The sequence below is a fragment of the Palaemon carinicauda genome, chromosome 24, assembly GCF_036898095.1.
Source record: "Palaemon carinicauda isolate YSFRI2023 chromosome 24, ASM3689809v2, whole genome shotgun sequence".
NCBI classification, from domain to species: domain Eukaryota; kingdom Metazoa; phylum Arthropoda; class Malacostraca; order Decapoda; family Palaemonidae; genus Palaemon; species Palaemon carinicauda.
In genome coordinates, this window is record NC_090748.1 from 87,519,544 (window position 1) to 87,545,447 (window position 25,904).

Below are 25,904 nucleotides of genomic sequence, written 5' to 3' on the forward strand. Positions count from 1 at the left end.
GAGACCTTTTTGGTCACTATGGATCTAAATAAATGGCTCTCTAGCTTAAAAGGTTGGTGACCCCTGGTCTATGCAATGATGACATGGTAATGCTGTTCCCCATGGCAGATGGTTTTTAGTATTGGTGCTGTCGAGGTCAAGAGTGCCTGAACTTGGTCTCTCTTAAACACGTTGAGTCTGTGCCTTGCACATTGATATACTGGCTCTAGGAGGAAAGACAGTCTTTCTTTGGTATTTATGTTGTATTGGATTCCTTGTTCTAGTATTTCATAGCACTGTAAAGTCCATGGAGACCACATGCACCTTCCCAAGAATAGGTTTTTTGATTGTCAAGACCCTTTTTGTACTTTTTTAATTTTCCAATTAGGATTTTGATCATCAAAAGGTCTTTTTGTGATTTGGTATTGAATAATCTTGTTTTGTTAATAATAGGTCTTACCTTTTAACTAGTATACCATATTTGTGCATGTGTGAGTATGGAAAAGTTTTAGTATTTACAATTAATGCATGCAGATAACTTTAGTATGCTTTGTATTTTTTCTCTGTATCACCTTAACAAAGTGTATGATATGATGGTCTAGTGTTCAGTTCAAGTAGGTTTTATAAATCTCAGTCTTATAGCTAGTGATCTTAACATTGGTAATACAGTATATAAGGTTTTGTGGTTTTCCTCAACTTTTTTTACATCTTTCCCTATGTATCTGTTTCTTTCCACAGACGGCCTAACAGATGCGTTCGACCCTGGACTTTCTTCAGAAGGTCAATATGTTATTTTTATCTCTAGATGAATTGTAGCTTTAATCTTTTATGAATGTGCTTTGCTTGTAAAAATGTACTCTTATTTAATAGGATTTTGAATTAGATATTTGATATGAATTGAATTAATTTCTTTCTCAGTTCTGTACACAATCTATATAAAATGCACAATTTTGTAAATTTTTCACACAAATAATTTTGGCCCAGAGTAACACAATTTCTCATTCTTCGATAATAGCTGTGTCAGCAAGTTTCTCATACAAACACTATTCATATATTTCTGCTTATTTCCCTGATGAGGAAACCTGAGTCTTAAAGAACTTGAAGATTCCCACTGCACACGCTTCATTGTACCAACCAACATTTTCTATTACTATTTTTCTGTGAACCTCCCCCTGATGTTCATATTGCTTCTTTAGAAAGTTCGGTTTACTGACATTTACCCCTAAAATTGAGAAAAATTTTGCATTTTCTTTCCTTTCAGTTTACACATGCTTCTAGTAAAGTAATGTGATACACTACCGGTTAACTCCGCTGTGATGACATTGTTTGACGTTAAAACATGCCCTGTAATACACATGAGGACGTCCCTGATACGTCATTTAAAAAAATAAACCATATAGAAGTTAGAATTACTCGTATATCATATAAAAGTGTACAGTACATGGTACAGTTCACAATCAGGAAATTTCAATAAAAAATCTCCCCTCCTTGATATTAGTCCCTCCTTCTTTCTTCAGCCATACAACAAAGTTTTTGGGATTCTAGCCTTTATTCCTGATTGTGTAAGAGTTTTTTAGTCTATTTTTATATTACCATATAGAAACCCACCACACACTAGCCAATAGCGACATTCCCTACCTGAGGCATTGCTCAAATTCCTCGGGGGAAATACTCCAGAGAACACTGGGACTGAAACTGAAACACTTGCAATTATAGTCCTTATTCATGATTATTTGAGGTCTATTTCAGTGTATTTCTATAGTGGCATGTGTTCAAATTGCACAGAAAGAATTCTGTAAAGTACGATGTAGCATTCTCCCCCTGTGACTCCCACCTTTAATACCACCAAAACACCAGTAATGCAGGTTGAGTGGTTTTTTCCTATTCATTTTTTTCTCAACTATCATTTCTACAAAATATTATCTTCATGTTTAAAGGTTTAAAGGCCACTCATGAATGGCAGAGGCAAGGAACAGTTACATTGCCGTATCAAGAATATATTACATACATATCATCAGCACCCAAGGTCCCTCTCCACCCAAGCTAGGACCAAGGAGAGCCAGGCAATGGCTGCTGATGACTCAGCAGATAGACCTATAGGCTTCCCCAAACCCCCCTTCCTTAGCTCACAAGGATGGTGAGGTTGCAGCGACCAAAGGAACTAACGAGATTGAGCGAGAGACTAATACCAGTCTGGCAATCACCAGGCAAGGACGCTACCACCTGGCCACCACAACCCTTAGATATATATTTCATGTTAGTATGGCTCATTGTTTTCACGAGTAAAAGTTAACATAATGTCATTATTCCCATTTACTGACATTCTACGCAGTATTTGTCACATTCTTGCATACGCCGTCACTATTTCCAAGCACGTGAAATACCCAAAACAGGAATTGTTCAATTCATAGTGACGGTCATTCGCAAGGTGGAATGACAGAACAACAAAAACCCTTTTGTCTAAATAACTAAATACACACGCACACACATTCTCTCTCTCTCTCTCTCTCTCTTTCTCTCACTCTCTCTCTCACTCTCTCTCTCTCTCTCTCTCTCTCTCTTTCTTTTTTTCTTATGCAAAATTTTTTAATCAATTATAGTATTCAATAGTTGAGCATATAAGAACATATAGAGAAAAACAATCTTTTGATACAGCCAACATGGTTTTAGACAAAAGAGATCACTTGTGACAAATCTTTTCAAATTTTTCCTCAATATGTATAGCATATACGAAAAAAGCAGGGCAAGAGACATCATATACCTAGGTTTTCAAAAGGCTTTTGACAAAGTTCCTCATAAAAAGTTGATGGTCAAAATTAGAACATTAGGCATCATTGACGAGCTAGCTGAATGGCTTGAAGATTGGCTAACAAACAGAAAACAGAGAGTTGTAATCGATGGAGAAGCTTCAGAGTGGGTAGATGTTACATGCGTAGTACCTCAAGGAGCCGTCCTTGGCCCATTGCTATTTTTTATCTACATTAACGACATAGATTTAGGATTAACTAGTAGAATAGCCAAATTTGGCGACGATACTAAATGCTGCAAAGTCATAAAACGTAGAAGCCTTAAGAGAAGATCTAGGAAAGCTAGGAGAATGGTCCAGAAAATGGCAAATGCCTTTCAACTGTGGGAAATGTAAAGTCATGCACGTAGGTTATAGTAACCCACAGTCGGTTTACTCACTGCTGGGTAATGACATAGAATGTATGGACCCAGAGGAAGATCTCGGTATCATCAACAAGGATTTGAAGTTTACCAAACAGAGCATAAAAGCTGAAAAGAAAGCAAGTTAATAGAGGCATTCAAAATTCCTAATGGAATAACAAATGTAGATTACAACAATCTATTCACGCTTGGCACAAATCATTCCAGAGGTGACGAATACAAACTGGAATTGAAAAGATACAACACCACTCAATGTGGCAATTTCTTTACATACAAAATAGCAAATACTTGGAATAGACTCCCAGTGGATGTAGTAAACAGTAACACAGTAAAGGATTCCTATAATAAGTTAGACAAGATCATAAGATCTCTCTAAATGCTTAAACTAAATCGCTCTACCAAAGAACATGAGGAGTCTTCGCAGATGGACTAAAAAGTCCTCAAGACATCCAAAATCCTTGTAAAACACACACACACACTCTCTCCCCCCCCCCCTCTCTCTCTCTCTCTCTCTCTCTCTCTCTCTCTCTCTCTCTCTCTCTCTCTCTCGCTCTCTCTCTCGCTCTCGCTCTCGCTCTCGCTCTCGCTCTCGCTCTCGCTCTCGCTCTCTCTCTCTCTCTCTCTCTCTCTCTCTCTCTCTCTCTCTCTCTCTCTCTCTCTCTCTCTCTCTCCAGTGAATGTAAAGTTTATTTGCACATAAAATCACAATGCTTTACCCTTGTTTACAGAAAACGATAATAAACAAATTTCTAAAAAAAAATCATTCTGTAACCATTTCATAATAGATGGAAAGAACATTTTTGTTTAGAGTGAAATACAATATAAAATAAGGCAAACTTTTGGGGAAAAAATTATGTAAAAACAAATAAACTTGCAAATGTAGGTTATTATGGAGTAAGTGAGCCTCTATATCTGATGGTGACAAATTCGTATACAAGTACAGTATAGTACTGAGGGCAGATCCACTGCCTTGTAGCGAAGGTGTTAATGGCAAGAACCAAGTGCCAGGGCCTTTGTTTTTTCACTCTCTCTGTCGACATCATTTTATCCCAATGTACATCTCTTCCAGATTGTGAGGTTTTATTGCATTTTCAGTTGTCTTCCACTGGATTTGTTAGTAATTATTGCTTAGAGATGGTACTGTGATTTAAATTTCCATTGTTAGGAGTGCAATTGCATCACTCTTCCTGTCAGAGAAAGTATGTTTCAAGTTCAAGTGCTAATGAAACTTGCTTATAGTACAAGGAGAAATCCAGGGAGGACTAGGCTAGTTTTTTTTATAGCAAGGATGATTACAGTTATGACTCCGCAGCACTATTCTTCAATACACACTCTACCAGCCAAGTTTTGATAGTGATGGGCTTCTAACGTATTTAGCTTCCTCCGTGTAATCTCAGAAGGCTAGCGAGTCTTCGCTTATAGGCTCTAATTCTGCCTGGCAATCTGTTGGACAGAAGTTAGAGACCCGCTTAACCGGGATAGTTTCTAGTAGTGTCTGCAACCCCATCATCCTTATGAGCTAGGGATGGGAGGTTTTGTGAGAGCCTATAGGTCTACCTGCTGAGGGATCAGCAACCATTGCCTGGCGTTCCCTGGTCCTAATTTGGAGAGGGAGCCTGGTGGCTGATCCTTTTTATATATGGTCTCTCTAGGGCATTGTCGTGTCCCTTCCCTCTGCCATTCTTGAGTAACCTTTAAACCATTGCATTCCTGCACTCCTTGTTGCTATTTTAAAGAACTATATTGTGAGGCAGAAGACAAGAGTTGGTAGTCTAAATGCTAAAATATGTACTCTTAAGCAATCTAGTTTTCATTTGTGGGTGGAGTTTCATATTGTATGATTCTTGTAGCTCTTTAATATTATTGGTAGTATTTCAGCTAAAGTTGATCAGTTTCATCGCATTTCAGATGGCAGGCGCTTCATTCACTTGTTAGCTGGCCGATAGTAAACTCTAATCCTTTTTTTCCTTTTACTGAAATGAGTGTCACTAGCAAGAAAACTTGAAAAATAATTTTATTACTATTTGGTAAAAGAAATCTAGGAAAGAGAATTTCTTATGTGAAGAAAAAGACAATTAATATGAAAGAAGGAAATGCATAGAACTAATATGTCACTAGTTGACTAGAGGCACCATTTCAAAGGCTTCCCCTTGAAACAACCTGCTAAGCAAGTCCTTTCCCAGTTATAAATGAACAGGGCAGGGATGCCTTAAGTTTCAATTCATATGTCTTAACAGGAGGGTGAAGATGAACAAAACACTGAGGAACCCCACATGTTTTGAAATACAGTATATCCCTCATAATCCTTTTGTAACCTTTTTAAAAACATGTTAATAAGCTATGAAAGATAAGTTCCGATGCTCTTTATTCTCCAAGTACTCAAGTTAGGGAGGAGATCCCAGATACTCCCAAGAAAGTAGTTTGAGGTAAGTACTGTTAGGAAAAATACAAATTACTTAAAATTTGTGAGGTAGGTAGGTAGATAGATAGATAGATAGATAGATAGATAGATAGATAGATAGATATATATATATATATATATATATATATATATATATATATATATATATACTTTGCAACAAGATATCTTACCAAGTATTGGTAATGTAATAATGATGGTATTACTAATGCTGTCTTTCTTACTTTATCCTTAGAAATTAACAATAATTAAATAAAGGCAATTTTACGTCATGTATTTCATAAAATGGAAACCATTTCTATTTTATGTTATTACAGTATTTTACTCACCATATCCCTAAAAATTCCTACACGTTACATAGCAAGGAAACCTTTTTGGTTGTGATTAGTGAACAGTAACAAACCACCAAGAATGACAGAATGATAATTTACAATATAACGGTCTTATGATTGTTCTAAATTTTAAAAATTATAATTTTACATTCCATTTTCAAATTATTTTTCTTAATTTCAGTTCCAAGTTAGTTTATTTTTTCTTTGTATCCAAGCAGCCAAGTGATAGAACAATTGTGCTGCCTGTAGAAGGTTTAATATGACTCGGAAGATGGTACAAGTTTTACTGAGAAATAAAGGTTCTGTGCAATTCAAAATCGTGTTATGTACCACCATAATCATGATGGATTTTTAATGGAAAAAGTTTTATGCTAACCTAAATGTTATTACTATTTTCATTAACACTACCATTAAAATTATCAAAAGGTTATAGAAAGAAATAGATAAGGCTGTCGAGGATGCAGTCATAACAAGATGTTTACATGTTTTCTGCTGGACTCGCATACATAGAAGTTAATTTCATTGTTGATGTAGATTTTTCCTCAAAAAGGCCATTTATCATGAACATGCCATTAATATGTAAGGTAAACATGATTTGGGATCCTTTAATATTCGTTATTGGGCCGAGGCCAAGGCTCGCCTACCAATAAATATCACTTGGAATTGAAGGTGTGATTTTCATATTAGGTGTATAAGATAACTCCCTAATTTTCATGGGGTGCCGAGTTTTAGGTTCCAAGCTTTAGGTGCTACTGAGTTTGGGAGATCCAACCGGTACATCTATCTACCAAGGTACTTCCCCTAATTTTTTTTTTGGGGGGGGGGGGGGGCGGTTAGCAGACAAAAAAACAAAGAACGGAGGAGACTTTCTTCTCTTCGCTCCTCCCAGCCAAGTTTGGGTGGTACTGCTAGGGTGCCACAGCCCACCCTCTCTGTTATTCACCACAATAAAGCTTCATATGCTGAATCCCCTACTGCAGCTACCTCATCGGTCACCAATGTGATCGAAGGATGCCGCAGGGCCTATCAGAACTGTGTCACAATCGCTCGCCATACATTCCTATTTTTGGCAAGCTCTTTTGCCTTTCTCACATCTAACCTCCTTCCACCTAGAGCTTTCTTCACTCCATTCATCCACCCAAACCTTGGCCTTCCTTTTGTACTTCTCGCATCATCTCTTGTATATGGTAAAATCTATTCAATCAATCTCTAAATAGCTAAAAATTTTAAAGCCTGATTCTCAAAATATGAAATTTTTTGAGAAAAATTATACTATTCTAATTTTTTTATTGGTCAATTTTTGTCATTCAAACATGAAAAGTAAAATAACATTGTTCAAATCAAACTTGCGCTCCCTGATACCTTCTATCCCACAAGACAGATCACTGCGAGCACTTACTACAAATTCTTACAACCCCTTTTCCTGCTTTTGTCTATCTTGATGTTCAAACTCTTAATTGGTGCAACCGCAGGGTTTCCCTGTCACACCTTAGTGCTAGATAGTATCTTGCCCTCAGTGGTGGAGCTATATAGGCCAAATTCATAAATCAAATCTTGAATTTTATATCATCTAAAGTTCTAGAGATAAAATGGAATAAGCTAAATTTGTATTTTAATTAGTTGCATGTAAGTTAGCTCTTTCAATATCTGTTGAATTAGCTCTACAGTATTATAGACATAACTGTCTAGGAAACCAACATTTGTTTAAACTGTTTCCATGTTGTAATTTGTACATCTCAAACCAGGGGATCTTGATAAATGATTGTTATCTTATTCATTCTGATAAGCTTTTCAATCTAAATTCACCTTTACTTTAGAAATTGTATAAAAAATGATATTCATATTCCAAGACATTTTTTTCCTTAAATGAAAAAATATCTTTTGGTACTTTATACCAGTTCAGGAAGGATGATATATTTTTTTTTTTTTTTCTACAGATGGGTTATCAGATGCATTTGATTTAAGTGGTTTGGGATCATCGATGCCAGAAAATAATACTCGAGAGCCACAGAAATCAAAGAGTCCGGCAGCGTTCCTTGGTGAAAACTCTAACCTTGTTAATCTTGACAATCTAGTGTCAGCTAAACATGTGCCTGGTGGTTTAGGTAAGTTTGCATTTGTGAGCGCCGTCAATTTAATTTTATATTAATCTCCATGGAGTGCAAGTTGACTGTTTATGGTTGAAATCTCACTGTACAGTCTACACATGCAATATCAGTTGTTTTGTTCATGAAACAGGTTTTTAATATTACAGTAGTAGGATTTGTCTTGATAAAGTTGAACTTATACCTTGAAAAGGTAAAATGTAGCTGATATAAAAATTACATACTGTAATTCTGAATTTATTCAAAGATTTATTTTATTTTGGACTTAATAGAAATCTTGATGAAAGTTAAGAAAATCATCAAGCTCAGAAAAACAGGACCCCAGTCATGATTTGTTCCAGTGGCAGACAAAGATGGAAATATTCCAGATAAAAACTAACTTTGTGACCTGTAATTGAGGCCTATATTATATCTAGACACAGCTCCAAGATTAAACAATGGTGGAATAAAGACAAGTATCATCACAATCATGAAACTACGAAATTAAAAGCCAAAATTTTGCTGTGAAAAGTTATCCATTAAACCTGGATGGGAAACCCCAACTTATTAGTTGGTAAAACAAGAAAAGGTTTCACCCTACTCAAGCTGGTAGTCCCCTCCCCCCAGATTTTGAACTCCTTGCTATTGGGCGGTGAGCTATGAGAGTACAATTACAGTAGAACCCTGAGGTTCAAATGTATCTGAACTCGGAACAAATCTGTGTTCTAAGGATATTTTTCAACCAATTGAACTTGGAAGTTGAATCCATTTGAAAATCGAATGGCCAATTGCAGCTTGGTAGAACTTGTACAGCAGAGACACGTAATATGCTTGCCTAGACAAAGATTTTACACAATGGTAAACTAGGCTTTCACATACTCTACTGCTGCACACCAGCAAGACATCACTGTTACCTCTTTTATTCAATTTTTATTGTTCCTATGATTTTTTTTTCTATATTGTATATCAAAATAAAATGGGTTCTAAGAATGTTAGTGGTAATGATAAGCAAGGCAAGCATATAATACCTTTGCCTTTTCACAAATAATGTTCTCAGTAATAACAGGACAGTATATCTACTTCTAACTGCATCTCATTGTTCCAGATGAGAATCAACTTTTCTACATTATCAAGATCACATAGCCACTGTTTCATCATCAGTTGCTTTGATTTCTTTTTTCTTCAGATTTGTGCAATTCGTTAATGTTGTACGATTGTGTATTTTTCCCAGGTCTGCTACACGCATATCCTATTAATACATCTTGATCATTTCTTTTTTTTGCCTATTCAGTAATCATCTTACATTCATCTTTGGGGGGCCACTGTTCAGATACTGTAATGTACTATTACTGTTAACTTGACGGTGAACAATAGCGATCACAATTCTATAAAGAACACGTGGGCACAACTCTAAAAAAAAAACACTTCCAAAGACACGTGCATGATAACTATACTATAGATGATGCTGGTTCAATTGCTCCTTGGCGAGTGAAAGAGGTCTGAGCAAGAGTGAGAGATGCAGGACAAGGCAAAACAAAATTGGTGCTTTCCGTGTATCATATTTTTCTAGAAAAAAACTGCACATACAGAGGGAAATTTTTGCTAGCATATTAATGCAATGCTTGTAAACCCATATGAATTTTTATGCTTTCATACTGATTTACTCATATTCAGTCTCTCGTAAACAGATACTACTGTTAACGTTTACTGTATCACACTAAATTTGGTAGCACATATTTCCAAATTTTAAACCTTAAGAGGTAACTCATAAATGGTAAGACAGAACTTTAATTGAATTTTGCTCCTTCTATAGCAGGAGAAAACATGCTTTAAGATGCAGCTGAAAAATCTGATAATTTAAGATCAAAGCCTCAATACACTATTGTGTTGAAGAGAAATATGTGTATTCTCTTTTCTTTTACTGAAAACTGCATCTCTGATAAACTTTCGTACCTCTGCAATGAAGGTAAATATAAGCATCCTCCATTTTTCAAGAAAATACTGATGGATGTCTTGTACTATTGGAAGGGAACCGGTTACTTGGTAATTTGAATAGCCTTATGGATCCTGTTTAAATACTAACATGTCTTATGAGTAACAAGAATGAGATGTAAAATACATCAAGTAACTGCATAAAACCATTGAAAATATTTCAATATTTTTTTTTTCCAAAATGAAATAAAAATTCTTTGGGAATCTTATATCAGCTTACAGAGTTATCTGAGAAATTAATGGAAGGTATAATGAAATTTTAGTGTTATGTGAAGTCATGTACTTTATTGTAATTCAAATTTAAAAATTCATATTGACAACTGATATTGTTCTAAAAATGCTTGTTTTTATGATTACAGGGCTTAACTAACATTCTAATGTGTTTACTTCTTGTTCCATTCGTGTATTAGTTATATTTGATCAGTTGGAACACTGAAGTAGAGGACTTTCCCTGCATTTCACTTCAAAATCCCCTTTTTAAAGAAATGAATAAGAATGTGGCAATGCAATATATGTTGTATAAAGATAATTTAATTATTTGGCATGGAGGATAAATGCCAATTTTAACATAACTTTTAAAGTTGAGGTTGGTTCTTACCAACTTAATTATGTCTTGTGCAGGTCACTCTAGATGGTACTAAAGATTCTTTGTAGTACTCTTTAAGCCCAAACTACATAGTTTTTGGCTCCTACTTTTCATATGGGGGGGGGGGATCCTTCAGTTGTAATTTAATCTCTTGTGCGATTCTCATGATATAGTTTCAAAATTTTGTGCGGTAGTCTTGTTAAACTATTTTGGTACTACGTTCATCAATATTACCTGTATTTTATCCAACATGATTTTGAGGTTATTCATAAAAGAAGAACAGCAATTTTGATATCCCTCCACAATTTTTTTTACCTTTTAGTACAGTAAGGTCTGTCCTCTCTTCAGTTGTTTTAACTTGAGCCTTCATTTCACTGTGGGAAGTTTGGTAGCCATTTGAGTATTCAATAATTGAGTGATATAACATAAGAATTTGTTTATGTATCAAGTGAAAGTATGGGTTGCAGACTCACAATTAATCTTGTTGGATTTTCTGGTAATCTTGTTCCCAGTACCTGTAAAACTAGTACAGTACTAGTTAAACATTTATAGCTTTACAATTTTATATAAGAGTTTGTACAGTAGTTTGTAATTAAAATTTTTGATGTCATTTTATAACTCTTTGACATTTTGTAATTTTCAAGAACACAAAGATGTTTAAGAAAAAAAGCATGCACTGCAAATTTGGTCAGCATATATCAAATCTAAAAATTGCCATGGTAAGGTTCTTTTGAGTCGGTGTGGCTTGGTACAGTTTTATAAAGAAAATTATTTTTCTGCTTGAGATATTACAATAGAAAATTATTATATAGAAATTAGTGAGAGTATTTAGTACAAAAGAATTAATTTTGTTTTACATGTATTTTTTGGTCATGATAACATTTTCAAAGTATATTTTAAAAAGAATTGAAAATTATTTAAATAAGTTCATATGAAGATATAGATCGTTATTTTAGATATACCTTTTTTTCTCCAAAGTTGTTGAACTTACCCTTAGACATTTTAAATAGAGTACATTGTTACAAGTCATTACTAGTTGAGCAGTTGGTGAAAAAGACAGTTTTGTTGAAGCGACCCCCTTACCCTTATGTAACATTGAATTTCTTTCAAGGCATATACTTGTCTAAAATTGTGGCTGTTGCCAACTGTGAAAGGAAGAGATTAATCTGTTTCGAAATAAACCCTTAAATCACAAAAATTACAATCTGGTGTGCGGGTAGATGCCAATGCAAAATGAGAGCTAAAAAGACAAGTGGGATACATTGTACCCCTGCACAAATATTGCCATATACCACCTTAAAATCTCAATACTGCATTAGAGGGGCAGGCTATTACAAGAAAGTAAAAAAAATATATTTTTTTACTTGAAAGACATTTAACCACCTTCGAGATAGGCATTATGAAAATTTGGGGAGGTTCATAAAATAAGCAATAAAGGAAGTTTGTTTTTTTCTTATTAATGTAGCAATTTTTTTCTATCCCAAATATACAGGGAAAATTATTCATCTAGTAAAAAGATATCTTGGGACATTAGACAAAATTCTTCAAAAGGAAAAAAAAATACATGAATACAGTATTATTCTAAGAAAGAACTAATTGCAGATTTGGTTTTTAATTGTCGCAAAGAACTGAACTAAACTGTATACAGAAATGAATACAAGATAATAAGAACACCAATGAAAATTGGCAATCCCACATAGTAGATAAAAAGTCATTCACATTGACTAGCTATTACCCGCAAGACAGAAATAAATAAATAATCATATAATTGTTGGGTATCTTAAAAACTTTGTTGACGCAGGCACCTTGGCATTTCTTCAAGTGTTTGTCTGATATACCGAATAGTTTTTGGACATCTAAAACTGGAGTCTTATGTTAGATGGGAATGATTATCTCATTGCTGCTTTTGTTTGGATTCTTTTCTATTCTTAAGGATAGCTCTTAATTTTTCACTCGGCTCCCACCAACTCGTATCATTTGGTTCACATCAAAACAATTATTTTCAAGCTAATGATGCATTATTACATATTATTGTTTGTTGGTACATTATGTATTGTTATAGAATTTATAGTTCCAATAATTAGTGGAATTTGAACATTCATGAAATTTTAGTAATTATGATGAATCTCTTCTCCTTGAGAGTAGTTTAGTTCACCAACTAAACAGCAGTTATCAATAGTAACAACGTGATTTAAAATTCTGTATTTGAGTCCCTTGAAGATTTTCATTACATTGTTTTTCATAGGGATGAGTTTACATCTGTCATGACAATTGTTTTATGAACATTTTTAATTTAAATTATGTAGTTCGGGTTAAATATTCACATCATTCACTCTAAACTTTTTCTTTATGTTTTGTACATGCATATTATTATCACAAGATTTTATTCTTACTTTAACACAGTTTACAGTACAGTAGGACAAAAGCCTCGTACTCCTTTCACAGCCTGTGACAACTGGTAAAAAAGCAAGACTACAAAGAGCATTGTAATATTGATAGCTGCACCAACTGATTTCCATCTTAATTGTCAAATGAGATTTACCATATCAAGTCTTTTGATTCATCAGTTTTTAATGTTGAACCCATTTAAATCCAACATATATATATATATATATATATATATATATATATATATATATATATATATATATATATATATATATATATATATATATATATATATATATATAGATAGATAGATAGAGAGATATTAAATCTCCGTCCCTTTTATCTACCTGTAAGGTTGTCAAGATTTTTAGCTGTGACCTATATTGATTTTACAACTCTTGTGTAATGACTACGTTATGTAGGGAAGAGCTGTAAACTGTACCCAGTTACACTGTTTCTTACATGTGCAATTTAATGATCACATATTGTTAAAGCCACCTATAAAAAAAATGTGAAAAAATTTGCATAAATGCAAAAATATCTTGAAAAGAAAGTGAAAATGGCTTGGAACCATTTGAATGATATGGCAATCCAATATTTAATGAATGAACCGATTATCCAGTTTGTTGCCAGTTGAATTTTTTTTTTACCATTTCAAGATGGCTTTGCAATGATAATTTTTTTATACCAGTGCAGAATGTATGCATGCCTTCAGTATTCAACTTTCATAAAAAAAGGTTAAAAAAAGAGAGAGATATGCTAAATGTAATATATAAAGTTTGTGCTGATTTCTTAATAACTAGAAAACTACAGTACATGATAACTTTAGATTAATTGTAATGTAGTTTTGCTATATAACATGGCCCAAGATTGGGCCTTTACTGTATGAACACTTGAAAACTGTCCAGTGCTCTTTTTACTGTTTTAAGTAATTTTTTTTTTACCTTCAGAATGTAGTGTATGGTATTTCCCTTGTATAAGCTACTAACAATTCTTAGAATTTGCAGGCTGTGACCTACATAGCCAGCAGGAAATTTGCTGCTTCGTTGACATGGGACTCCTGGATGTGGGTCTCGCACACAGATCATTGCTTTAGACTTGGCTCGGTGATATTCATGGCTTAATTGACACCTTGAGGACTTTCAAACTGAGTTTAGAGATTAACGCTTTCTTATATTAATGTTTACCAAAATGTTTCATGGAAATTTTAAAAATCAAAAGTACTGTACATATCTATATTTGAAGATTTTCTTTATATATATGAGCATACATTAATTTCATGGAACTGAAGATTTTAAAATAAATGAATAACAGTTAGTTTCTGGTTAAATTTGTCTAATATAAAAAAATCATAGCCAAGTTTGTCCTACAACTTTGATCATTCATTATATGCTTAGACTGTACTGTTAAGTTTGAGGTAAAAGTTTAATTCTTGAAAAAAATACTTCAATAAAACTTCCCTTTGTTCATGTGATATTAATTCTTAAATCAAGAGCTTTGGCCATGATAGAAAAAAAAGGAATTTATTTTCCATAGTGGGTGGACATATACAGCGTCCGTTTGAGCTGCCTCTATTTTGAATCCTCATTATTCGTTTGGTTGAGAGCCTCGGCCACTGTATTGTGTTACAGTACTTAGGTTTTTTTTTTCCTTTTTTTTGGGGGGGGGGTGGGGTTCTAAGTATTCACATCCTTGTTAGGGGTTATAGAGCAATGTCTTCATAATTTATAGACAAAATTTTGATCTGAATGCAAAGTGAAGAAGCTCCTGTGGGTAAAAGTGGATCCTTGACCGAAATGTGTACATTCGCCGAGAACTCGCATGTTCCTTGCTAGTACAATTGGGCCTATAGTACATCTTTACCAAAGAATCTCATGCCAGACTATTTACAGTTAACTATAAGCTAAAGGGAAGAAGTATTACTATCCCAAACTTTTCCTAGGAAAAAAGTTAGTTTCCCAAGCTTTTCCTGCTGCTTCCTTCCCAACTGCCATTCAGGTTATATCTTCCAAAATAGGCCAGGTTAGTGGTGTATTTGATCTAGATGATTTAGAAGGGGATCTAAGATCTGAACTTAGTGTATTTTTTTTAACACAGGAGGCCAGAGAATATTGAAAACGACCTTGGAATCACTTATAATACATATACAGTCAAAACTGCCCTAGTGAGCCACCCTTGCAAATTTGATAAATTGGCTCGCTTGGGCAGGTGGATCACATAACCAGGTGCCACTCCTGGTATTTCAATATTAATTTCTTACTTTCAATTTTTGTTTTTATTTTTAATAACAAAGATCAAATAATCACATGAAGCTTTATTGCAAAGGCACACCAAACCAGCAAAAATATATATATATATATCACAGAATGTATCACATTTTCTGAGAACAAACATTCATTTAGTTTAAAAAAAAAAGTCACTGATATTGGCTTGAACTGGCGCTCAAGGACAGTGCCTTCATAAAATTTGGACTGGAAATTACTGACGCTTGGCTGCGTTTGGCAGGTGGGGTGCTTATACAGGACAAATTGCATTATAAAGAGATCCAGACTTAGAAAAAGTGGCTCACACTCCAAGTTTGTCTGTATCAGAACCGCCTTCGTTTGCTTGAACCTCGATTTATTAAGGATCATAATACTTAACATGAGCTTATTCCTCTTTTAATCAATCAATCTATGCCAGGCTCCTATGCAGAACATTTGCCAGTTTTCTGTTCATTGCATGTTTCTATTTCAGACAAGATTAATGATAACCCCTTTTAAAAGAAGGAAAGCTCTTTGTAGAAGGCATTCAGAACTTGTCTTTTGAAAAACTGTAAAGGAATAAACATCCTGAACTTAAGAAGTCTACCTCATAGATGATATTTGTATACAATATAGAAATCTTTTTAATGATGAAAGTAAGAAAATTAAAGCTCCCTGCATAACTCTTTTTTTTTAGTTGTTAGGTCAACAGGTTGTATAAAATGTGAGTCCAATTATTAACTACACTACCCCATAGATGATATTTTAATACAATATAGAGATCTTTTTGATGATGAAAGTAAGAAATTTAGAGTTCCTCTAACTTTGTTAAGTCAACAGGTGGTGCAACAAATGTGTTAGGAGTACACCCAATTATTAACACTACACTACCTTATGGCATTTCACATGCTGGTAAGCCAAGGTTCCTACCTTTACCATATTAGCTTCCCTTCTGGGAATGTCTAACATAAAAAAAGTTTTGGTTAAATCTGTTATTTGCACAATAGTTGACAAATTTCATGACAAATCAGACATATAGTCTGTTCTGGCCTTTTCCATATCATGTCTAGTTGTGTCTGCTATTAATTTCGTCCACTACTTTTCCCCAATTTTCTTCCCGAATTGAAAGCTAGCATTGAAGCAGTTCTTGAAAAGGCTATAAGTTTTTACCCTCAATTTCCCCTTTGATCAATCATTATTATCTCCTACGCCTATTGACGCATAGGACCTTGGTTAGATTTCGCCAGTCGTCTGTATCTTGCTTTTAATTCAATACTTCTCCATTCATCATCTCCTACTTCGCGCTTCATAGTCCTCAACCATACAGGCCTGGGTCTTCCAACTCTTCTAGTGCCTTGTGGAGCCCAGCTGAATCAATACCATTCCCTTAAAGCCTAAATATGGTGTTTATGATAGTAATCTAGCCTACGAACGTCTTTTACATGACAGAAAATTTTAAATACTACCTAAGGAATTGAAGGGAACTGTGTAAGGCTTGAGGGGAACTTAAAATTAATTCTTTTGCTGATCTTACCATAAGATTTACTTAATTCTTTAGTAACTTCAAAGTCAGCAATTAGTTCTGCTATATTTTAAATCTTTAGATTGTGCAGTAACTGAATTTTCTTCATAACTAGCTGATGTATTGTAACAGTATTTACATAAAAAAAGAACAGATTTGTTCTTCGTTCAAAAGAAATTTTTCATAGCCTCAAAGCACATGTTGTCAGCTCCAATTTTGAACCTTCTTTTTAATCAAGTCATGTAGTTTGTTTAAAGTGCATGATCAAGTAAATTCCTTAACACAGCCAATTAATTTCACAAGAACAGTCTTCTAGACATTGCTGATTATCAATCTACTTCTCATATTAAAGATATGGGCAGACATAAGTCTAGAAGTCTTAATAAATATTTTTGTGGCAAATATTCTTAAGGTTCACAGGTGAAAAAAATCTACATCTAAATGGGAGGAAAATTTGACTAATCTAACAAGTGACAATAATTCACAAAAGGCAGAGAACTGACTGTTTCATTTCCATATAGGAATAAGTCTTAAGCTACAGGTTCCAGATGTGTTTCATCTACAATGCTTCTCTGGCAGCATGGTAGTTTGGAGAGTCATCATCTGTTGGTTGATTGCAGAATTACAAATGTATATTCACAGGAATTCATATATATTCCCATCTGCTTCTCCAATATGAATGTCTGATTTTTTTACACAATTATTAATACTATACTTAAGAATGAGAAATCAAAATGGCGACTGGGCAACAGTTGTTTTACACCAGCATTACTTCTCACCATTTCTTTCCAGGGAGAACAAAGGGTTTTATTCATATGTATGCTAGAAATTCTAATTTTCTCTTATTTTGGCCGACGCTCGTTAGATTGAAAGATTTTTATACAATGCTGTTATGGAACTGTGTATTCAAACACAGTAGTATCTTGACATAAAACTGTTGTGTATTTGTCCTCTTTAGATTCCCACTTTCAGTGGCAAATGCAGCAGATATAATGTTTTCTGTGATTAATGTCTGTTCAATTATACCTTTTTGAAAATCCTCAAAGTGTATTTTTTTTTTTAAATTGTTACTGCCTATACTTCATTGGTTCTTGTTATGTGGTAAAGTGCTTGAGACTTGAGATATAAACTAAGTTTTTTTATTTTTTTTTTAACAAAGCTGAACTGCGTAGCAATGCATTGCACTTGAATTTCATGCTAGTTCATATATCATTAGACTATTAGGACAGTATGCCATTAGTTTATCACTTTGCACCCTGGAATTTTCTGTTTTTAAGTAATTAATATAGTAAGAGGTTTGGAATTGTTCTTGGAAAAGTAATTTATAAGTAAATCATGAATAACTGAATTATATGACATTGATATTTCTATAATCCACCTAAATTCAAGTGATTTTTAATATGTTGAAAAATAGTTTTTGTAATATTTTCATCATAATTGAATGCTTAAAGGCTTGAGTATTTTGTGGGATAATTGATGTTGGATTTTTCACATCTTTACTTCATCAGATAAATAGCAATTTTTAAAAGAGATAGGGACTTTTGAGGAATGATTGTACTGTAGTTTGCGATAAGGGAACTGTGTTTCATAAACTACTAATGTGTTGTTCTTAAAAAGATAGCTTATGTTATTCAATTCACATTCAACTAATACCACAAGCTTTGGCATGCTCTCGGGTGTCCAGTCTTGGTTGCGGTCATTTGGTATGGATTAACAATTTTCGTTAGGCAAAATTCTCTGCTTAACTCTTTTATATTTATTTTAAGTAAAAAAATAGTTGATGTACAGTAGCTCAAAGTGAGATTTTAAAGTTGTTCTGTTTGGGTTTTTAACATTGATAATTTTCTATTCATCAATATTGTTTTCACTATAGTAAGGATATTTACTCATTTTAGAATGTTCATACTTTAAATTAAATTCTAGTTATATCCAAGAATACATGTTTGAAATGATTTTGATGTACTATTATGCATCTATTATGATTTGTTTCAGAATAATTAAATAAATATGCTTCAAGTTAGAATTACGTTAGCAGATCTGATTAAGCTTTTATAACAAATTCTACAATATAGTATTTAGAAAGTGCATACTATTAAAAGTATTTAACATTTTATTTTTGGCACTACTTTTGAGCAAGTTTGAATTCATAGCTATTCACTTTTCATTGAGGAACTTGCACCCAGATGGTAGATCATAATCAGTTTTTGTTTTATTTGAGATATGAAGTGAGGTGTGTGCATTGATGAAATTTCATAGAAATGTTAACTAAAATATGGATCCTAAGCCAAGCTAATGTAATTTTGTGTGTGGCTTTTCTCTTCCTTGCAGGTCTCACTCCTTTGAACTCTACCTCTGCTTCTCCCCTCATCATGAACAACATCAACAACAACTTGAACAACAATCTCAACACCACCAACACCACCTCCACCAATCCTTTTGCGCCTTCATCTTTTACAGGTGTGAACCCGTTCAGTGCTCCCAGTCCTCCAAACCCCTTCCAGGCTCAACAGGCTCCCAAGCCATCAATGAACCAGCTTCGAACCACTGGCATTGGGGGCTCGGGTCTCTCCGTTTCACCAGCACCCACTGGAATAGATCATGGCCCATGGGGTCCCCCACAACCGTCCACTGGCTTTGGCATGGCCCCGCCAGCTGCCTCTCAAGAAGAGAACCCTTTCTTTTTATAATACAGCTCACATCTTCATCCTTAATTTTTAGTGTTCAGATCAGTCATATAATGCATTATCACCATCAGTCTCTTTTTAGGTTATTGGTATGCAAAAATTTTCTAAATCTGAAAAAAATGTACATAAGTAGTTATTTTTCTTTATGCACATACATTGTACAGGGTCTCCACGCCTCTTGATTTCTAAAACAATTCTTCTTGTAAATTCTTTATTATTTAATTGTTATGGCTTTTGGGTGGGAACTAGGAAACACCAGTGATATGATACTGACAATTTACCATTTCCCATTTGCAATTTGGATATTCAGAACTTTTGTGCAAATGAGACTCCAAAGAATTTATGATAAGTAGAAAATGTATGCAATATTGTCATTACTATTTATTATTAAGATTAGGTGTACTTTTATAGCTGGTCCAAGAGTAGATTTTAAGGGAAATAACTTATTTAAATGTAATTTTTTCCCCAAATATGTTTTTTTTAATATAACACACCATTCAGTATCCCCCAAACATGCTTTGAATAAGCAACATTTAAAGGAAACTGAAGAATAATGTTTGGATATTTGAAAAATTGGTTTGATGGTTTGTCCCGAATATGCCAATACTAGTCTCTTTATTTGGGAATTTTGGGAAAATGATAATGATGAAATGCAAGTTCTGCATCTATTTTACTAGATCGTTTCAAGATTTTTTTAACTCCAGGTTCCTTGGAAATATGGCATCTTTAGAGAGAATCTAAAAGTAAACTTCAGGGTTGTTAATCATCCCATTAGCTTTATTACATCATGCTACCAATGTTTTGCATAACAAGAATTTAGTGATAGAAACAGAGGATGGGTAGTCTTGATCATTACGAGCAAATAAATTGATCTCCAATATTACTTATAGTCTTCAGCTACAAATTGGTAAAGAAGCTTACTGTATTTGCAGCTACAATAATATACAGGAGCCATCAGCTTTTAGTGAAGATTACTCCAAGTATTTTCAATGAGATTGTGCGACTATGCAGTGATTTGATATAATCTTATTGCATTCTAAGTGAAAAATTTTGTAACTTCTTAATATAAGCTTGAAAAGTAAATGTCTCTTTAGAGACTGCAGTATAAGTTATGACTTGGCCTTTAATGATGCCATTATGTCATGTGATGAATGAATTTTTTTTTCTGCACCAACATCAACTGAATGGAGCTTTGTATATAGCTGGAATATAAGTTTATTGTTAAAACATTGACCACTCAAACCTCAAAATGTAAAAAATGACTTGGTCACTACCATGTGATCACCAGTTATAAGCCTTAGGTATTTTTTTCACATGGATAATTTTATATGACAGTAGTAGAGTGAAGAGTTAAAATACGATTAAGGCTTAGTGTTGTTAATTCATGCCAAACATTTGATGTGTTCTTTGCAGATATATTCTTTCTTCTGGGCATCTGCAAGTGTTCAAACATAAGTGTAGTCACAGCATACTAACTAAGAATAGGAATATCATATTTTGTACTACATGGAAGGCATTATTAGGAAAAATTAAATTCAATGTAGTTTGCTATAAATACTGGATAATAAAATTTGAATCTAAAATTTGAATCTATGGGTTAATTGATAAAAAAGATGTTTCACTTAGACCTTGACCATTTTTTTTTAAATACAAGGATTTTTAATAAATTATATATGAAAAAATTTAATTATCGAGCTTAGTGACTAACGAAATACTTAGCTTGAACATTTCAGGCCCAGATGTAGGGAAGGGATCAATGTCGTCATTGAACACATTGTAGGTATCTTGCTTCTTATGTTGTGGGAAGCACCCTCTTCCATTATCTCCAGCTAGGAAAATGTGAATAAAAATCTTTCCAAAAGTGACAACATTAGCCTCGCAATATAAAGCAAAAATCAGATTTGGTAGCTTGGGGACAATAACTTGGCACATTGCCTTACTGTATTCTGTTATCAAGCAAAAATGATCCTACTTTTTTTGGGAATGCCTTTAGGACATCTTTGACTTGACTACAGGAATGTTGACCTTTGTTATAGTCTTCTCTGCTTCCTTCTGGGTCTTGATGGGTTGCATCAGATGGCTTTTCCAGTTTTTTTTTTTTTTATTGCATCCTTTAGCCATCATGAGAGGTTAATATAGTTATCCCTTTTGTATATCAGTGTTGCCCAGTCTTTGATAGAAATTTTTTAAAATTCTGACTGTAGAATGGGTTAAGTTCTGCAGTATTCTTAATAATATAATTTGTCTTGTAAATCACAAAGATTTCCAGTAATAATCAGATATTTTGTCTATAGTTTTGATAATGAGTATTTTGGGGCAATGTTAACAATTTTGAATTCTTGAAATGTTAATTGCTCAACTGAAGTACAGTACTGTAAATATTGTTAAAATAGATTGTTTACTATTAAAAATATTGCATTCTCAAGGCTTTGCAGAAAAGAAACTTTACATTTTGAAAATTCTTCAGGACTTTAATATTAAAGTAGTGTGAAGGAGATCATAAACAAATTTCATTATAATTTTACCATATTCTGGCATCATGTGCAGCCGAATGTTTCTTCAAAAAGTTTTCCTTATTGATATAGTTTATATGATTTTTGCTAAAGTTCCCAGTAATGTTAATTTATTTTGTATTGTGGTGATTTTACAGTTTTCTTTAAAAAGGCCTTCAGTACTGGGATGGTGTAACAGTTTATTGTACAAATAGCCAACTCCATCTGTCTTCGTGTTGCAACACAAACTACCGAGCGTTTATACAGAGAGAGTAAATGTTTTCCAAGTTATTGCAGAATCTACCCATTCTACAGTACTTTTCTCCCGAATTAGATAATTATTGGAAAGAAGCTGTAATGAACTTGTGCTGTTGGTGCTACGTTAACTCATCTTGGTTGCTTAATTCGCATACGGTATGATCAGGCAGTGACCTTCGTTTGTTTTAAGTGTTGTTTTGGTTATTTTCAAATGTAATCTTTGTACAACAAGTACTGTTCTACTACTACTACTACTACTACTACTACTATTAATGTTGTTACTCTTATAAATATTATTATCTTTAGCATTATTTAACTTTGGAGTATCTGCCATCATTTTTGTTTGTGGAGAAAAACTGTTATTTAGTCCTTTGAAAACTAAAATCTTTATTTAATATTATGTTCTTTTGGTAATGAACCACTTGCATCTTTTGTTGTCATTATTAGTGTATTGATTATATTATGGGTAAGCTAAGCTCTCCTGTGCAATAAGGGAATTGGTACTTCATTTGTGGTATGTGGTAATCTCTCAGATAAATAGATGGAAATATTTTTATGTATTCAGCAGTGTTCATATTTCTTGTGTATCAGCTGTATTCTTTTATCAAAGGAGGTATTGTCTTTTAAAATGATAGTGTAAAGATTATTTGGTGCATCTAAGGGTCCTTATTGTAGTTTTTTTTAATTTATATGAAGATGTATGTCAGCATTACTTACAGTCCCTTTTCACCTTTTTCCCCCATATGTAATTAAGTTGTAAGAATCAGGCTTAGGGTAGCGTCTCTTGTAAATGAATCTTTCTTTGTTACTCTTTTTAACCTTTGTTAGTAAGTTTTTTTTTTTTAAGAAGTTAAAATGAACAAACATTTAGCCTTTAAGTACTTATGATGGAAATCTAGTGTAATCTAAATGATTAAACTGCTAATTATTGTCTTTGAATTACTTTGACAAGTTTAGGTGTTAATGTTAAACATGTAGTTTTTGAGGTAGAGACTCCGTATTCTTTTCATTTTTATCTTGCTGCAGAGTATAGTGTTCATTTCTTAGTTTGGTATTTATGTGTACAGTTATTGAAATGACACTAAAATACAGGGACCCACATACCCTAAAATGTTGTACCTCTGTATTCTGTAGAAAAGGGAATGAAAAAAGAAAAATTAGGTATTGAATGGTAATATACAATTAGTGAAATACTGTGATGCGGATTTTTGTTTACATTTTAGAGTACTCTTTTCTGTGGCGTAAGGACTTTTGAAGCTCCCTTTTAAAGTTCAGTTGCAGATTCTATGAAATGATTGGTTGTTTTTAAATTTTATGGCCGATTTCATATAAAGTTCATAAAATGACTGTAATGTTTCTAGAGTTACTTAACTTTAGAAACTCATTCTTTATAAAACTTTTTACTACAATACTGTACCACAGAAACTAACATTCAACTGCAATTCTGATATGTTTAGATATAAATTGAAAATATATATAGCTTATTTTCCATACTGCTTTTTTTTCTTCTGCAAGGAACCTTTCATTTATTGACAAGTACTTTCTTCAAGTGCCAATTAATTTTCTACATTTCAAAACTGATTTTGAGAGGCTTGAGGAATGACAGCTGGCAAGCTCCTGGTGCTTTGAAGCCTTGGGTGCCTTGCAATTCAACTGCTGACTTGTCTAATGTAGTAGGACTGGCCTTCCTTCTTAAAATTTATTTTTTCTTATTCACTATCAAGAACTAAAATTTTCAAGACAACGGAATTTCTTCGAATATGATAGGGACCGCTTTTGGAATATTTCAAAGAGTGGAGCTGGACAGCATGCCTCTTCACCATTAGAACTACAGTACATAAAATTGTCTAGCTAGGAGAGAAACTTTAATGTCAAGCTTTGCTTTTGAGGGAATGACAAAACTTAGGGCACCAGGGTTAAGGTGTATCATGTAGGTATCCTAAGACAAACAGCTCTTTTAAAGGAAGAAAATTTTCACTCTTTATGTATGATCCCTGTGAACAGAGAGAACTATCCTTTGGGAAATTAATTTGGTTTATTATAGAAATAAATAGGCAACACAACCACTGGCTTGGTGAAAATTTCCCTTTTTCCAGTCAAATAAAATAGAAGTAAATTAAATTACCCATAACCCATTAGAATGACTAAAACCAAAACAAGGAAAACTGAAATCAAGCTAGATAACATTTTAATAAGACAAATCTGGAAGTAATTTGTATTTTTCCTAACTACAGTATACAAACCTCATTTCTTTACATAAGAGTAATGATAACAGCAAAGCTGGAATATGGCTATAAACTTTTAACGAGATATCTACAACCATTTGGGTTGTTACCACTCTGTAGTGGAGAAGCAACCCCGACTCACAACACACCACCACTTTGATTACAGATGGGACTTTAGTGGTTAGGTGATAGAGTAAATTTTTGTAAAGAACTCAGGTTTGTAGAGTTAAGAAAAGCAACAAATTGCTTCCAAAATTGCCATTTATTCCTACACAAATACAAACCCTCATTCTTTATATATGAGACTCATAGAGTGGTAGTCCCCTTTCCACCTGGCAGGGAATTTCACTTAGGATTTCTGCATTTGAGAATAATGATGTATTGAGTGAGAATCCCGAAGAGTAACTTACTAATGCCCGACATCTTGAGCTCTGGGTCGTGTTCTCCCTTAAGAAGAAGGATTCATTGATTGATTTAAAGTTCTCTGTCATCCAGACATCAAAGGTCATTGATGTCGATATCATTTGTTAAAAATAAAGAATAAAAGAATGTTCAATTCAAAACAATAAAAGCAAAGGTGTCCTTATGAGACATAAATAGCTTTCAGAAGGCTTACAGTGAACCCTCGTTTATCGCGGTAGATAGGTTCCAGACCCGGCCGCGATAGGTGAAATTCCGCGAAGTAGTGACATCATATTTACCTATTTATTTAACATGTATATTCGGACTTTTAAAACCTTCCCTTGTACGTAGTACTGTTAACAAACTACCCTTTAATTTACAGAATACTTAATGCATGTACTACAGCACCCTAAACTAAAACAGGCACAAATATTAAAGGCGATTTTATATCATGCGTCTCCTAAACACCTAAAAAGCACGATAAAAAATGGCAACCAATGTTTTGTTTACGTTCATCTCTGATCATAATGAAGAAACAAACTCATTTAGTGTACACATATATGTATAGGTTAGTTTTTGCATCGATTATATATATTGATTATACAGTATGTTGATTTTTTTTATTACCAATGTTTTACTTTATTTTTCTTAGGACTTCCAATTTAAATGTTTTTCTTTATGACGTCGCCTGAAACGACGGCGTCATAAAGTACTGTACGCTCAGTAAACAACCATGCTCGGAACAAAGAAGGCATTTAACGCGCATGATGAAAGTGATAAATAATGATATTTACAGTAAAAGCATTTACAAAATATGTTATTAGTACAAATATAATTTACCGTATCTATATAAAATCATACAGTACATACTGTACGTAGCAAAGCAGGAAAACAATTTACGAGAGAGAGAGAGAGAGAGAGAGAGATTGTTTTACGTACGTAAATGTAAATTTTAAACAAAAAAAATATGATAGGTTACAACATGTAAACTTTTAAAACCTTCCCTTTAACTTAATGCATACAGTACTAAACTATAAAACAGGCACAAATATTAGAATGTGAGAATATTAAAGTAAATAATAAAGATTGTTACTGTACTCACCACGAAAGAAGTTCAAGAAAAACTTGAA

The 25,904-nt window shown here is 33.6% G+C and overlaps 1 protein-coding gene across 13 annotated transcripts in view; it reads left to right on the forward strand.

The window, feature by feature from the left end:
* lqf (epsin homolog lqf) overlaps positions 1-23,640 on the forward strand; it is a 153,408-nt gene extending 129,768 nt beyond the window's left edge. For 11 of the 13 annotated variants that reach the window (XM_068348301.1, XM_068348305.1, XM_068348300.1 and 8 more), the window contains 3 exons: positions 718-759; positions 7,836-8,003; positions 19,042-23,640. In XM_068348301.1, coding sequence (XP_068204402.1) covers positions 718-759; positions 7,836-8,003; positions 19,042-19,400 — 569 coding nt within the window. In that variant the 3' untranslated portion in view covers positions 19,401-23,640. The remainder of the gene's footprint in view (positions 1-717; positions 760-7,835; positions 8,004-19,041) is intronic. The other 2 variants (XM_068348313.1, XM_068348310.1) reach the window with 2 other exon arrangements.
* Positions 23,641-25,904: the final 2,264 nt, after the last annotated feature.